The 15,822-nt window shown below is 45.8% G+C and overlaps 1 protein-coding gene and 1 long non-coding RNA gene across 3 annotated transcripts in view; one reads left to right on the forward strand and one right to left on the reverse strand.

Moving 5' to 3' along the window:
• LOC100524144 (ATP-dependent RNA helicase DDX19A) overlaps window positions 1–5,586 on the forward strand; it is a 22,666-nt gene extending 17,080 nt beyond the window's left edge. For both annotated transcript variants that reach the window (XM_003126869.6, XM_084959618.1), the window contains 5 exons: window positions 905–1,082; window positions 1,428–1,665; window positions 2,810–2,972; window positions 3,452–3,643; window positions 4,075–5,586. In XM_003126869.6, coding sequence (XP_003126917.1) covers window positions 905–1,082; window positions 1,428–1,665; window positions 2,810–2,972; window positions 3,452–3,643; window positions 4,075–4,136 — 833 coding nt within the window. In that variant the 3' untranslated portion in view covers window positions 4,137–5,586. The remainder of the gene's footprint in view (window positions 1–904; window positions 1,083–1,427; window positions 1,666–2,809; window positions 2,973–3,451; window positions 3,644–4,074) is intronic.
• Window positions 695–15,283, reverse strand: LOC102163267 (uncharacterized). Its single transcript, XR_014805517.1, has 6 exons — window positions 15,094–15,283; window positions 14,775–14,874; window positions 14,389–14,582; window positions 8,561–8,799; window positions 5,771–5,931; window positions 695–5,122 (listed from the first exon to the last, which is right to left on the reverse strand). It is a non-coding gene; the product is annotated as an uncharacterized LOC102163267 (long non-coding RNA).
• Window positions 15,284–15,822: the final 539 nt, after the last annotated feature.

Consider the following 15,822-nt stretch of genomic DNA (forward strand, 5'->3'; position numbering starts at 1 on the left):
TGTGTTGTTTTTTTTTTTTTTTTTTTTTTTTTTGGTCTTTTTGCTATTTCTTTGGGCCGCTCCCGCGGCATATGGAGGTTCCCAGGCTAGGGGTTGAATCGGAGCTGTAGCCACCGGCCTACGCCAGAGCCACAGCAACGCGGGATCCGAGCCGCGACGGCAACGCGAGATCGTTAACCCAGTGAGCAAGGCCAGGGATCGAACCCGCGACCTCATGGTTCCTAGTCGGATTCGTTAACCACTATGCCACGGCGGGAACTCCAGGTTGCAAGTTTGATCCCTGGCCTCACTCAGTGGATTAAGGATCTGGCATTGTCGTGAGCTGAGGTGTAGGTCACAGACGGGGATCGGATCCCGATTTGCTGTGGCTGTGGCGTAGGCTGGCAGTTATAGTTCTGATTAGACACCTAGCCTGGGAACCTCCATATGCCACGGGTTCGGCCCTAGAAAAAGACACACACAAAAAAAGTAAATCAGAGAGAGCTTGTACCTAGAAAAAAATGTCTACACAATTAGAATGTCAAACAAATCAAAAAATCATTGGGCCAGTATCCTAGGACTCAGATCTACCACTTTACAAGGAAATCAGTGAACTGTGAGTGAAGGGATGGTATTAGAAGAATGAGTAATGCTAACGAAAAAGAACTGCATGATGGTGAACTACAGCAGACGATAGGAAAGGGGAAACTAACAATCAGGGTGGGTACACATTTAATCCTGAAAACAATGCAATGGGATAGGTGTTGTTAAACCCCTTTTATAGAACACAAAACTTTTGGGTAATACTCCTATGTTTTGACATCTGGAATTAACTTCTTCTAGCTGTGGAAGAATCAGCAAGGCTTTGAGTTCCACAACTGGTTTAGCTATGGAAATACTCACGGAAGACATCTTGTCTCCACAGTGGAAAGAGGTCAGAAGATCAGTGAGCACATTGTCATTGGCACCCCTGGGACCGTTCTGGACTGGTGCTCCAAGCTCAAGTTCATTGACCCCAAGAAGATCAAGGTGTTTGTTCTGGATGAGGCAGACGTGATGATAGCTACTCAGGGCCACCAAGACCAGAGCATCCGCATCCAGAGGTAGGAGCTCTTGGGCCAGGAGGAACTTCTCCTCGGCCTCCTGTTCTGCAGCCTCTTCTCCTTTCACTTCACACTCCTCTTCTTGCTCCAGCTAGGTGCTTACTGCTTTCAGGGGCATCCGGTTTGAGGCCCATTTCCATGTCAGAAATGACCATACCCCCAGCCTGGGCTGAGGAAGGAGACTTAGGGGACTCCTAACACCACCCGGCCCTGCCCCACACCTGCTCCTCGATGTGCCACCCTCCTGGGGACGTAGATCCCCAAGCTGGGGGAGGCTGTGCTCCTGTTCCTTCCAGAGAAACGCTCGGTCGGGGTCATGCCCAACACCTGGGCCCTCCCTTGCAGGATGCTGCCCAGGAACTGCCAGATGCTGCTTTTCTCTGCCACCTTCGAAGACTCTGTCTGGAAGTTTGCCCAGAAAGTGGTCCCAGACCCAAATATCATCAAACTGAAGCGTGAGGAGGAGACATTGGACACCATCAAGCAGTATTATGTCCTGTGCAATAACAGAGACGAGAAGTTCCAGGCCTTGTGTAACCTGTACGGAGCCATCACCATTGCTCAAGCCATGATCTTCTGCCATGTGAGTAGCACCAGCAGCAGCAGCAGCAGCAGCAGCAGGAGGGAGGGGCCTGTGGGGGGTGGAGCTCCATGAAGGGTGTGGCCCCGCCCCCTGCCTCTCTGCTGGATGGAAAGGAAATGGTTTGTGATGAAGATGTAAAAAACAGTTTCTTAGCATTCTGAGGTATATGCCAAGTCTAAGCTTAGAGCCCCGTGGACTTTATATTATTTGTAGGTTATATATTCGAAAACACAAGTGAATTAACTGATATTTGTAGAAAAAAAGAAACTAAACAAGATGGTTAGAAAATTAATAGAAAAGAAGTAACTTTCCAATGTCAAACACAAACACATAGACCTGTTTATAATAGCCAGAAATTTTCTTCAGGAATAAGTACTTAAGATCACTGAAGAAAACATCAAAATGCTGTTAAGGGACTCAAGAATAAGATAGCTCTTAGCTCTGATACTGGAATACTTGTAAATTAAAAAAATTTCTTTTAGGAGTTCCCTTGTCACACAGTGAATTAAGTTGTTACTGTTATGGTTTGGGTCACTGCAATGGCCTGGGTTTGATCCTTGGCTCTGGAACTTCCATGTGCCATGGGTGTGGCCAAAAAATTTTAAAAATTAAAAAAATAAAGTCAGTTGTTCATATCAGGACACCTCCTTTCTTGAAGAGACCAGGCTAATAGTAGTCTTTAGAATTTCTCTGATTTTTCTCCCCTTGGTATTACGTAAAAGTTCAGAGATTATCACCCAGGTGACAGGTTACTTTTATATCACATCATGTTCACAGTTTTAGGAAAGTTAACTCTTTACTGCTAAGTTTTAGTAGACTCTTCAAGATCAAAAATCTTTTCTTAATGGAGTTCCCATCGCGGCTCAGCAGAAATGAATCTGACTAGTATCCATAGGGATGCAGGTTTGATCCCTGGCCTTGCTCAGTGGGTTAGGGCTCCCGAGTTGCTAAGAGCTGTGTTGTAGGTCGCAGACGAGGCTCAGATCCTGCATTGCTGTGGCTGTTGCCTAGGCCGGTAGCTACAGCTGCAATTCGATTCCTAGCCTGGGAACCTCCATGTGCCGTGGGTGCAGCCCTAAAAAGACCAAAAAAGGTTTTTTTCCTTAAGATACTTTTCACTTTTCCAATGTTTTCTCCCTCCCAGACCCGCAAAACAGCGAGTTGGCTGGCTGCAGAGCTCTCAAAAGAAGGCCACCAGGTGGCTCTGCTGAGTGGCGAAATGGTGGTGGAACAGAGGGCTGCAGTGATTGAGCGCTTCCGAGAGGGCAAAGAGAAGGTTCTGGTCACCACCAACGTGTGTGCCCGCGGTGAGCACAGATTGTGTGCGGCTCTGCCCGGCTCAGGCTCAGGGTAGAGCGAGAGATCCCCCTATGCGGGGCGCTCCGGTGGTTTGGGGGAGACCCCGTGGGCTTGGGGGCGGCGGCGTTTTCTCGGAGAGCCTGTCTGGATTCCCTCAGCAGATGAGGACTTTCACAGAAGCCAGGCGTCCTGACCGGGTGGCTCTTTGGAAGGGCACCTGCTCCTCTTGGGGCCCCAGCAAGGCTTTAGCTGCTCTCCAGATGCTGGTATCCAGCCGAGGCTCTCTGACTGACTTGGCCTTTGGTCAGCACCTGCCGAAGTTCTGTCCTCTCCCTGGGGGCTCTGCGACCTGCCCCTTTGTCCAAAGCCCAGAGCCGGCCCGTCCCAGACCCTCCTTCCACCCGAGGTTGGTGAGAGGAGGCCTGATGGTGGGCGACGGTGATTTCTGTCTCCCGTCCTTACTCCTCTCCCCGCGTCCTTCGTGCAGGAATCGATGTCGAACAGGTGTCCGTCGTCATCAACTTTGACCTGCCCGTGGACAAGGACGGGAACCCGGACAACGAGACCTACCTGCACCGGATCGGGCGCACCGGCCGCTTTGGCAAGAGGGGCCTGGCAGTGAACATGGTGGACAGCAAGCACAGCATGAACATCCTCAACAGGATCCAGGAGCATTTCAGTGAGTCCCCGGCCGTGTCCCTGCCGGGCCCTCACCTCACAGGGCCAAGGGCAAGGGGGCGGAGGAGGGGGGAAGGTTTCCCCGGGGCCCCGAGAGAGGCCCTTGTCCCCGTCGCACTCCTGTCCTTCCCTCCAACTCAGAAGCTCGCCAAGGGCACAGCTGGAGAGTTCGGGGCTCGGGGACTTGAACGACAGCGCCCCCCGGCCAGGCTGAGGGGCCTGGGCCTCTGACCCTCCTTGCCGTCCACGTCCCTCGCTCAGTCACCGGAAGCCTCTGGGGTTCCGTGAAGGACCACTGTGGCCAGAGGCCTGGCATGTCCCTAGGCGGGGGACCTGTTTCCTCCCTCCCTGCTGTGCTGTCCCCTCCCTTGGGGGTGTGTCTCTGTGTGTCCCCACGTTGATCTCTCTTTGAATTCTCTTTGGTTCCCCCAGACAAGAAAATAGAAAGACTGGACACGGATGATTTGGACGAGATTGAGAAAATAGCCAACTGAGAAGCTCCAGCCGTCGCTGGTGCCCGCCCTTGGCGCTCCCCCTGCACGGGACACTAGTGCTCATGGCCGAGCCTGGGCAGTCACCACAGAGACGAAGGAGGCACGGATAGCGAGAAACTACCTACCTCATTTAAATTACGTTTGGACTTGGCAAAAATTGTGCAAATGATGGGGAAGGTAGACCAAAAAGTTTGCATCATAAAAAAATGTAATCCTTTCCCCCTACCCGTCCCATTTTGTCTGTATCCGCAGTCTGTGGGAGTTCCTGGACCAGGGGTGGAGCCTGCACCACAGCAGCAGCCCAAGCCACTGCAGTGGCAACTCCAGATCCTCAACCCACTGCACCACAGGGAACTCCCCCTTGTCCCCTTTTATTTGCTTTTTAGGGCTGCACCCATGACATAGGGAAGTTCCCAGGCTAGGGGTCCAGTTGGAGCTACAGCTGCTGGCCTACACCACAGTCACAGCAAAGCGGGATCCAAGCCAAGTCTCTGACCTCAGCTCACAGCAACACCGTTCTTAACCCACTGAGCGAGGCCAGGGATTGAACCGGGGTCCTTGTGGGTACTACGCAGATTCATTTCCAGTGAGCCACAACAGGAACTCTCCCCCTTGTCCCTTAAAGCCACGGTTTTCTTCATCTTTATAATGATGTGTTCACTGTTCATAATCATTGACCAGGGGTGGTGAGACCAGCCTCCAGCCCCTGAAGAAATTCTGGAGGTATAGGCAGAGGGCAGGAGAGGCCCAGGCAGCACAGCCACGATGTCCCTCCTCTGCATGGATGGGGCATAGGTGGCAGCAGCTGAATGGCCCCCCTTCTCCATCCTTGAGATTTGTCACAGATGTCTCTTGCCCATGTCCACCTTCATTCACCTCAAATCCAGGTATGTTCCAGCTGATCTCATTTACCTGTATTCTCTGTGCAGAGGAGATTTCCTGTTTCTCCCTGTGTGAGCATCTTGGCTATTTGTGTAAACCTCCGACTGTGGGAGAAACATGAAGGTCAGTGAATTTTCAGCAGGACTGATATGGTTAGGGTGGTGACACAGGGCTGCCTTCTGCTGCAGCTGCTCTGTTTGCTCAGGTAGCTGGTGTCACAGCAGCCAGGGGACACTGGGTGATTTTCTGAAACATGTCTGGCCAGTGAGTTGATTCTCACCCATGGATGTCACACTCTGCCTGGAGGCAAGGAGCAGCGTTTGAAAAGGAAGTTATGACTAAGTGAAAACTCTGATTACGCTGTTCATCCATAATAGTGGACCTATTGGTTACCACTTTAATTCATACATTGTATGAATAAGAGTGGATAAATTAGTGGTATACCCAACATTTATTATGTTCAGAAATTTAAAAATAATTATGAAACGCTTTACTAATCATGATTTGTTTTTACTTGTATTTTTCTGCTTACTAGACTAATATATATATATATATATGCTCATTAAAATGTGTGTGTGTGTGTATTGAGTGTAAGCACCCTCTGTCCCCACCTGTGTGGGATCACCATTGCTAGCAGCTCAGTCAACACGGAGTTATCATCGCCTTCTGTCTGCATCTGTCAGTTCACTTTTCTTGTACAAAAATGTGGATAGGTCTATTCATGCTCTTGTGTGACCTGCCTTTTCACTTACCTCTGTATCCTGGACATGTGACATGGATGTACCTCACTTTCAACAAGCTTCATTCCAGTGTAGAGCTGCCCCAGCATTTAGTTCATGGCTCCTAGAGATAGGCAGTGAACACCGCTCCCGCTCCTGTTAGTGCCCCATGGAGACTCACTCCGGATGTATTCCTGGAAGTGGAGTTGTTGGGTCAGGGTGGGGACGTTTAACATTTTAACACATAGCTAATGTAACCTGCCAAAAAGTGTTACCAATTTATGTTAGTGTAGTGGTAACAAAAATACCTATTATCTGCTTGCCAACCCCCTCTGTTATCAATTTTTTAAAATTCAAAACATGTAGGGATTTTTTTGGTAATTATTTACAATGAAAGGAAATCCAAGCCATTGTTATTAGATGATTAGGACTCATAGTGGATTTAACAACAGAAATACACAAAGGGTCTTTATATACCTGCTACTAGTTATCCTTCTCTGCTACACATATCAGTGGAACCTTAGTCAATATTCTTTTTTTTTTATCAATTTTTAAAACTACCAGTCTGAGTAGCAAAAATTACGTAATTGCTATTTTTTCTAATTTATTTTGGGATTTGTATTTTCTCTTTGGGGTTGCTGTCCATGCTTTTTTTTTTTTTCCCTTTTTGTCTCTTGAGGGCTACACCTGTGACATATGGAGGTTCCCAGGCTAGGGGTCTAATTGGAGCTGTAGCTGCCAGCCTACGCCAGAGCCATAGCAACACCAGATCTGAGCCGCATCAGCGACCTACACCACAGCTCATGGCAATGCCGGATCCTTAACCCACTGAGCAAGGCCAAGGACTGAACCTGCAACCTCAAGGTTCCCAGTCAGATTCGTTAACCACTGAGTTACCACAGGAACTCCCATTGACTTTCAACTTATTTGTGTCTTTTTTTTTTTTTTTTTTTTTTTCTTTTTAAATGGCCACACCCATGGCATGCGGAAGTTCCCTGGCCAGGGATTGAACCCACAACCTCATGGTTCCTAGTAGGATTTGTTTCCGCTGCCCCATGACGGGAACTCCATTGTCCATTCTTGTCTTACCATTTTGCTATTGGCTTGTCTCAATGAATTTTAGCCACCTTTCCCTTTTAAGGAAATTAGACTTTGTCATGCATGGTGGATGTTTTCCTCGTTTGTCTTTGCGAAATCATTTTTTTCATTTTAAGGCCACACTCGTGGCATATGGAGGTTCCCTGGCTAGGGATCAAATTGGAGCTGTAGCTGCCAACCTATGCCACAGCCACGCCAAATCCAAGTCGAGTCTGCTACCTACACCACAGCTTACGGCAATGCCGGATCCTTAACCCGCTGAAGGAGGCCAGGGATCGAACCTGCATTCTCATGGTTACTAGTCAGATCTGTTTCCATTGAGCCACGAAGGTAACTCCCAAGATCATCTTAAGACTGCACAAAAGTGTTTTTTTTTTTTTTTTTTTTTGGTCTTTTGTTGTTGTTGTTATTGTTGTTGCTATTTCTTGGGCCGCTCCCGCAGCATTTGGAGGTTCCCAGGCTAGGGGTTGAATCGGAGCTGTAGCCACCGGCCTACGCCAGAGCCACAGCAACGCGGGATCCGAGCCGCGTCTGCAACCTATACCACAGCTCACGGCAACGCCGGATCGTTAACCCACTGAGCAAGGGGCAGGGACCGAACCCGCAACCTCATGGTTCCTAGTCGGATTCGTTAACCACTGCGCCACGACGGGAACTCCAAGACTGCACAAAAGTTTAATTACATTTTTAAGAAATCTGTGTTTTATGTCATGACTAGAAAATCCTTCCTCATCTCAGTATTATAAATTATTTGCCTGTGTTTCCTGAAGTGGCAGTTCTTTTTTTTTTTTTTTTTTTTTTTTTTGTATGTGTGTGTGTGTCTTTTTGCCATTTTCTTGGGCCGCTCCCAAGACATATGGAAGTTCCCAGGCTAGAGGTCCAGTCGGAGCTGTAGCCACCAGCCTACGCCAGAGCCACAGCAACGCGGGATCCGAGCCGCGTCTGTGACGTACACCACAGCTCATGGGAACGCCGGATCCTTAACCCACTGAGCAAGGGCAGGGATCGAACCCACAGCCTCATGGTTCCTAGTCGGATTCCTTAACCACTGTGCCACGACAGGAACTCCCTGAAGTGGCAATTCTTGGGCAGTAAATTTTCTACATTTTACTGGGTCTTAAAATGTTATACTGCCCTGCTCATTTGCTGTGAGCGATTAGGAGTAGGTGGGTGGCGGGGCTGTGGGGGGTGAGACTGGGCTAGTAAAGGTCCAGATGGGTTCAGAGTGAGAGAAAGTGAGTCTGAGTGTCTGTGGGGATGAGCCAGGTATGTGAGAGTGACTGCAGGTGTGCAAGGGACGCAAGCCACTAGCACAGGAAGGGTTTCTGAGAGGAAAAGGGGGCGCAAAGTTCTAGAAAGGCCAGGAACAAAATGAGGTGGGGAAGAGAGGAAGCAGTGTGAGAGGTGCTCAGAAGGGAAACGAGGCTAAGAAGGAGGGGAAGCCTGGTACCATGCCAGTATTCCAGTTCGATGACACCCACTTTGACCCAAAAACACAACAGTGATACAGAAAAAGTACAACTAGAAAACACACCACATGACTCAAAAAAGATGAATGCTTCTGTGGACCAGCAATGGGGAAAAATGCAAAGTGGTGAGCAGTACTTGAGCCTAAGTTTGCTGGGCTCCTGCCCAGGGTGCAGCAGCTGCAGGCTGTTAGGTCCCTTTTGGAGCAGAGGGGCAGGGAATCACTGCAAACAAGACTGGAACTGAAGATGGGCTCACCGCTTGGAAGGAGCTTCGCCGGCATCCCAGCTGGACAGAGACATTCAGGAAGACGTCTTCGTCTTTGGAAAGGTGGCAGGAGGGCTCAACACGCCCTGCAGCCGGTAACCCACACCATCTTGTCAACTGCCTGCCTGGTCTGTGATACCCTCTGATCACTGGAACAGCACACCTGGCTCTAAATGAGGGCCAAAGGGGCAGGGAGCCGAATGGTGCCAATTGCTAAACCCATCGGTGGACTGTGGAGAGAGAAGAAATCGAATGCTCAGACAGACCGCAAGAGGGGAAGGGAGAGGGGAACGATAAGGGTATAGGATCAAGAGATAACGCACAACGTGGCATAAAATAAATAATCTGAGTTCCCATTGTGGCTCAGTGGTAACAAACCCCACTAGTATCCATGAGGACGTGGGTTCAATACTTGGCTTCCCTCAGTGAGTTAAGGATCAAGCATTGCTGTGGCTGTGGTACAGGCTGGCAGCTGCAGCTCAGATTTAACCTGTAGCCTAGGAACTTCCCCATGCCACAGATGCAGCCCTAAAAAATGAATAAATAAATTTTAAAAAATTTAAAATAAATTTAATAAATAAATGCTCCTGGATATACTGCACAGCAGAGGGAAATACAAGCATCATTTTGTAGTAACTTTAAATGGACTTCATTTATAAAAACACTGAATCACTGTGTTTAAACACCTGAAACTAATATAATATTGTTAAATCAACAGTATCAAAACAAATTCACCCTAAATAAAACTAATTCTATGGAATGGCCTCATCAAAGGCTTGAAGTATATTTGGATGCTCAAAGAAAAAAGAATACATTTCACTGAAAAAAAGCAAGAAATGAGGTAAATTTGGATGAGAGCAGTGGTGTGCTGAAACACAAGAGGTGGCTGCTAAATCACTGTTATAGCTTGAAACTGGTCGTCCTGGGAATAATTTACACTGCAGAAATCAGCAAACACTACAAATCAGGGGTTTTACTTTGTTTTCAGAGAGACACTTTACCAACATAACACTGGGCAGAAATAAAACAAGATTAGAAATTTTAGAAATGAGAAAGTCACTGAAATATAAACTCAATGGGAATCCCAGCTTTTAAATTCTAATTATACTCTCATCTTAAGGACAAGAACACAACCCAATTTCAGTAGATCTGCACAATAAAACTATTTCTTGCTCCTGGAATCCCCAAACAGGACGCTCCTGATGGGTTGGCTCTTCGGGACACTGCTCCGTCCCACCTTCCATTGAAAAAAAGTTTTTAAATAGACTTTTTTGGAACAGCTTTAAGTTTATAGAAAGATACAACAAAGTTATTTCATCGCAAAGTGAGGCCTGAACTCAGATCCCTCTGAATGCAGACACCGTATGTTCGTTCTTTCTGCTTCACCAAGCCTTCTCCCTGGAGAGAAGCCGTGTTGCCAAGAAGAGCCTGTGTTATTCTCAGGAGCAGAAAAGAGCTGTCAGATGAAAGGTGGTGTTGTATATTCTCAGGAGAACAGGCTGGTCCTGATACCCAGAGTTCAGCAAGTGTGGGGGAAGGGCATAGACTTGCATTTTTGTGCATTAATTGTCACCAGGCAGAGACTCACTGCAGAAGCTGTGATTGTTCTGGAAGGGTAGTGAGAAGGAGCAGTGATTCCTAATTCACATTCAGAAAATAACTTGATTTTTTTTGGTCTTTTTGTCTTTTTAGTGCCGCACCGTGGCATATGGAGGTTCCCAGGCTAGGGGTCCGTTCAGAGCTGTAGCTGCTGGCCTACACCACAGCCACAGCAATATGGGATCCTTAACCCACTGAGCAAGGCCAGGGATTGAATCTGAATCCTCAGGGATGCTAGTTGGGTTCATTAATGGCTGAGGCATGAAGGGAACTTCAGAATACTCGATTTTTTTTAAAATGTCGTTTTAGGATTTTATCCTTCCTCTCACCTAGTAAGGAATGATGTTTTGCTACCTTGGCAAATAAGACACAAGAAGCAAGCAGTTCCTTGCCTGCTGAATGGCAGCCCTCAGCCATTCCTGTGATGGGTAAAATACTTCATAGCTTCCTGCCTTTTCCCTGGTATCCAGCTGGAGTGCCAGCCAAGTGTGTATCTACCTACTTCTGGCCAGACCATAAATCCAAGTGTTTCTCTCCAAAGAGCTCTCTGTCTTCAGACCGTATAACTGCTCACCAAAATACAATGCCTCTTCCAGAGGAATACACATCTCTGCTAGACTGAGGCTGGCCTTGGGACTTCTTTGGCAGCATGTGGCTCACCACTCTCCTTTCCTGTCCCTGAAACCACAGATAGTGCCACTGTCTGACTGGGTCCCTGAGTGATCATGATGGAAAAGTGGCTTGAGTGAGAAATAAACTGTAAGCCACTGGGAGTTTGAAGGGTGTTTGTTATCCTGACATAACCTACCTTATCCTTACCACCTCTCCCTACCCTGGGACGGCTGGTCCCCTGTCCAGCCAACCCACATAGTAGGCATGTCCCATCCAGATAGACAAAATTCCCATGTAGCTTCTGGATCTACTATTTCAGAAGAGAAAAAATCTCCAATTCCCAATTATTTTAAAAGCCCCCATAATGACAGGGGTTAAATAAGCAACCACAGGAAAACCAACTCTGTGCAAACAGAAAAACTATGTGATTAAACATCACCCTTACTGAACTTCCATCAGCTCACTGAAGTTATAGGGAAGTAATGAAAAAGGTATAAACTCACATGAACAAATAAAATGGGAGCAATTACATCAGAAGAGGGAATTTAACAAAATGTTTGGAATACACACAAAAATATGAATGAAAAAGAAAAGCTCCCATTTTTAGCAATACAGGGAACTAACTATATAGAGCATGAAAAAAAAATCCCAATCCAAAAACTATCTACAAAACTGATATATTCTGTTTGAATGTATCAAAGAACTACTACATTTAGGGTTTTATTTTTACATTTAGTTCTGATTCATTTGACATTTTGGCAAATGGTTTAGGATATGGATCTAATTTTATCTTTTTCCAGATGGTTATCTAGTTATCCCAATAAAATTTATGTTTTAAATTTTATTGAAGGGAGTTCTCTTGTGGTGCAGTGTGTTAGGGATCCGGCTTGGTCACTGCAGTGACTTGGGTCACTGTTGTGGCATGGGTCCAGTCACCGACTATGGAACTCCCACATGCCATGGAAATGGCCCCAAAATGTGAAAAACAAGTTTTTTATTGGAGTATAGTTATAATGTTGTTATTTGTTTCAGGTATACAGTACAGTGAATCAGTTATACATATACAAATGTCTATTCTTTTTTCCCATATAGGTTATTATAAACTAGTAGATTTCCCTGTGCTATACAGTAGTTTTTCCAATAAAATTTAAATGTCCATCTTTTTCTAAGTGATCTGAGAGGCCATCTCTATTATAAATCAATTTTCCATATGGACTCAGACTAATGAAAGAGAATAGAGTATCCAGAAATACGCAGTGAATAGGGAATGTCAAGGTAGTGGTCACCTGGAGGGGAAGGGGGTTGTGCTTGGCAAGGAAGATGGGACAGGGATGGTGTGCCACCTGGGTGGTGGTTACATGAGCGTTCATTTTATTTTTTTGTCTTTTTAGGGCCCTACCCAGGGCATATGGAAGTTTCCAGGCTAGGGGTCAAATCGGAGCTGTAGCTGTTAGCCTGTCACAGCCAGAGCAACACCAGATCTGAGCTGCGCCTGCAACCTACACCACGGCTCATGGCAAAGCTGGATTCTTAATCCACTGAGCGAGGCCAGGGATCCAATCTGTGTCCTCATGGATGCTAGTCATATTCGTTTCCGCTGAGCCACAACAGGAACTCTGTCTGCCCATTTTCTAATCAGTTTTTGTTTTTGTTTTGCTATTGAGTTATATGAGTTTTTTATATATTATGGTTTCAGGTTTAAGTCCATTTGGAGTTTTTTGGGTTTTTTTTTTGTGAGTGGTATGAGACAGGGGTCCAGTTTCATTCTCTTGTATATGAATAGAACCCCCATATAATCTAACAACTCCACTTGTGGACATAATGTCCAAATGAATAAAATCCCATCCTCAAGAGTCATCTGCACCCCCACATTCACTGCAGCATTATTTACAACAGCCAAGACACAGAAACAACCTAAGTGTCCATCAACAGATGAATGAGTAAAGAAAATGTGGGGTATACATACAATGGAATGTTCTTAAGCCATAAAGAGGCAAATCCTGCCTTATGTGACAACGTAGATGAAACTTGAGGGCATTATGCTAAGTGAAATAAGTCAGATGGAGAAAGATAAATATGGTATGATCTCACTTTCATGCAGAATCTAAAAAACTAAACTCGTGGAAAAAAAGAACAGATCGGTTGTTGCCAGGGAGTAGGGTGGTCAAAAGGAATAAACTTCTAGTTATTAGATAAGCTCTGGGATGTAGACTTCTAGTTATTAGATAAGCTCACAGCATGGTGATAACGGGTCACAATATTGTGCTGTACATCTGAAAGTGGCTAAAAGAGATTTTGGAGTTCCTGTCGTGGCACAGCGGAAACAAATCCGACTGGGAACCATGAGGTTTCGGGTTCGGTCCCTGGCCTTGGCCTTGCTCAGTGGGCTAAGGATCCGGTGTTGCCGTGAGCTGTGGTGTAGGTTGCAGAGGCGGCTTAGATCCTGCGTTGTTGTGGCTCTGGCAGAGGCCAGTGGCTACAGCTCCAATTAGACCCCTAGCCTGGGAAACTCCATATGCTGCAGGTGCTGCCCTAAAAAGCAAAAAATAATAATAATAATAAAAATAAAAGCAGATTTTGAAAGTTCTTACCACACACAAATATTTTAACTATATGTGGTGTGTTCATTAAACTTACTGTGGTAATCATTTTGCAATATATGCATATATAAAATCACTATGTTGTATACCTTACATACATATACAACATTCTATGTCAATTATACCTCAATAAAGCTGGAAAAATAAAATTCTAACTTTTCTAACTCTTGCACATAATATGTTCACTCATCTTTTTCTTCAGTCCATCTTGGTATCCAAATGGCAGTGAAAATTGCTTTTTCTTCACCACGGTAATTATAATATATAATCCTATCTATTTATAATCTATATCTATTATATTATCCCATCTTTGCTTTACCAAATAAATTTCCATCATGGAATCTTTAAAAAACTGTAATTCATTAGGCTATATATTTTTGTGCATTTATTCTTATGCTCTTTTCTGTATATGTATTATATCCTACAACAAAAACGGTTTTTAAAAATTAATTTAGGGGTTCTCTTGTGGCACAGTGGTTTAAGGATCAGCATTGTCACTGCAGTGGCTTTGGTTACTGCTGTGGTACAGATTTGATCCCTGCCTGGCCCACAGGTGTCATTAAAAAGAAAAAAAAAAAGAAAGAAAAAAATTTTTTTTATTCTTATTTTTTATTTTATTTATTTATTTAGTCTTTTTAGGGCTGTACCAGTGGCATATGGAAGTTCCCAGGCCAGGGGTCAAATTGGAGGTGTAGCTGCCAGCCCACACCACAGTCACAGCAATGCCAGATCCGAACAGCCTCTGTTCTTGTGACCTACAACACAGTTCCTGGCAATGCCAGATCCTTAACCCACTGAGAGAGGCCAGGGATTGAACCCACATCCTCATGGATACTAGTTGGGTTTATTATCCCTGAGGCACAAAGGGAACTTCAAAAACAACTTTTTTTAAGGGCAAATAAAGAACTCTGACGTAGCTATTATCTGTAAGTCAGAGAATAATGGGATCCTAGCCTAACAAAGACCCCAAACCATGCCTCTCTACCTGAGATAGGGAGGCACACTTACCACAACAATCCAGCTTGGTGATTAGTTGTTGTTGTTGTTTTTTCTTTTTTGTGGCCATACCCACAGCATACAGAAGTTCCCAGGCCAGGGAATCAAATCTGTGCCACAGCAGCAACACGAGCTGCAGCAGTGACAATGCCGGATCCTTAACCCGATGCGCCACAAGGGAACTCCAGCAATTATAGAGTTTTGACCTATAAGGATTTGGGACAAGAATTAATTGACCACTGAGGTCCCCAGAAATGAAACATGCTGGGCAGCCTATTAAAGCACTGCTGGATGTGTATGGAAGGGGAAACTCTAGGAGGGCTGAGAAGAAACCTGAGTCACATTGATGGGGGTTTTCAGCTTCTTACCCAGTTGCCAGACCTAATCAGGTCACATACCTGGAGTCTTTCTTGAGCTCTCAGGGCCCTTTGAAGGACTCTGATGTAGCAAGAGTTCAGACTGACTCTTCCCCTAGGCCTTTCCTGGAGGGATGGTGCACTGGGGAAAGGGAAATACCCAGACTTTGACAAGTTATCAAAACAGGCTCTGAGACCCTAATGCTGACACAGTCTACCTTATTATGGAATCGGATCTTACTATGGCTAATGACAGATGGAACTCTGGTCCAAGTGCATTCAATGGTGGGTCCAAAGAGACCGCAGACACATTTTAAGGTAAATATACTCACTTCCAAAAGAAAACAGAGATAATTACTACCTGGCAATATCACCATGCTGGCAACCAGACTCATGGAGGGTGATTATGATGGAATAGGCCTAACAGAAGATCCTGGAACTATCTCCAACGTATTAAGTCAAACTCTATACCACATTCCAGCAGGATTTGCCACTCAACTTGAGTTAATGGAAGGGCGGGTGATTTCTTCCTCATCTCATGCACTCACCATCTGAATCATGGAGAATGACAGTAGTTCATTATAAATGTAAACAAGTGGTCATGCCAACCTGTGGTTCCAGATATGGCATCTTTGCTGGATCAAAGCAACACAGTTCCTCCCCAACAGTAAAAACAAAGCAAAACAAAACCAAACCCTCCACATGATTTTTTTTTTTGGTCTTTTTGTCTTTTTAGGGACACACCCACGGCATATGGAGGTTCCCAGGCTAGGGGTCCAACTAGAGCTGTAGCTGACAGCCTATGCCGCAACCACAGCTCGGGACCTGAGTTATGTCCGCAACCTACACCAGAGCTCACAGCAACACGATCCTTAACCCACTGAGCAAGGCCAGGGATTGAACCCATGTCCTCATGGACACCAGTCAAGCAAAACCCTCCACATGATTTGATGGGACTCTTGATTCTGGAGGTAACTGGTACATCTAAAGTGCTATTCCTACCACCAAGTATGGTGCCCATAAGACAGCAGATTTGAGTAGGCCCAGAGAAGAAACAGTTCTGGGCAGTCCAGGCTATGTACAAACCTTC

Source organism: Sus scrofa, chromosome 6 (assembly GCF_054392235.1).
Source record: "Sus scrofa isolate SSC_HxYL_T2T_F1_AM1 chromosome 6, Sscrofa_HxYL_maternal_Yorkshire_Landrace_v2.0, whole genome shotgun sequence".
NCBI classification, from domain to species: Eukaryota; Metazoa; Chordata; class Mammalia; order Artiodactyla; family Suidae; genus Sus; species Sus scrofa.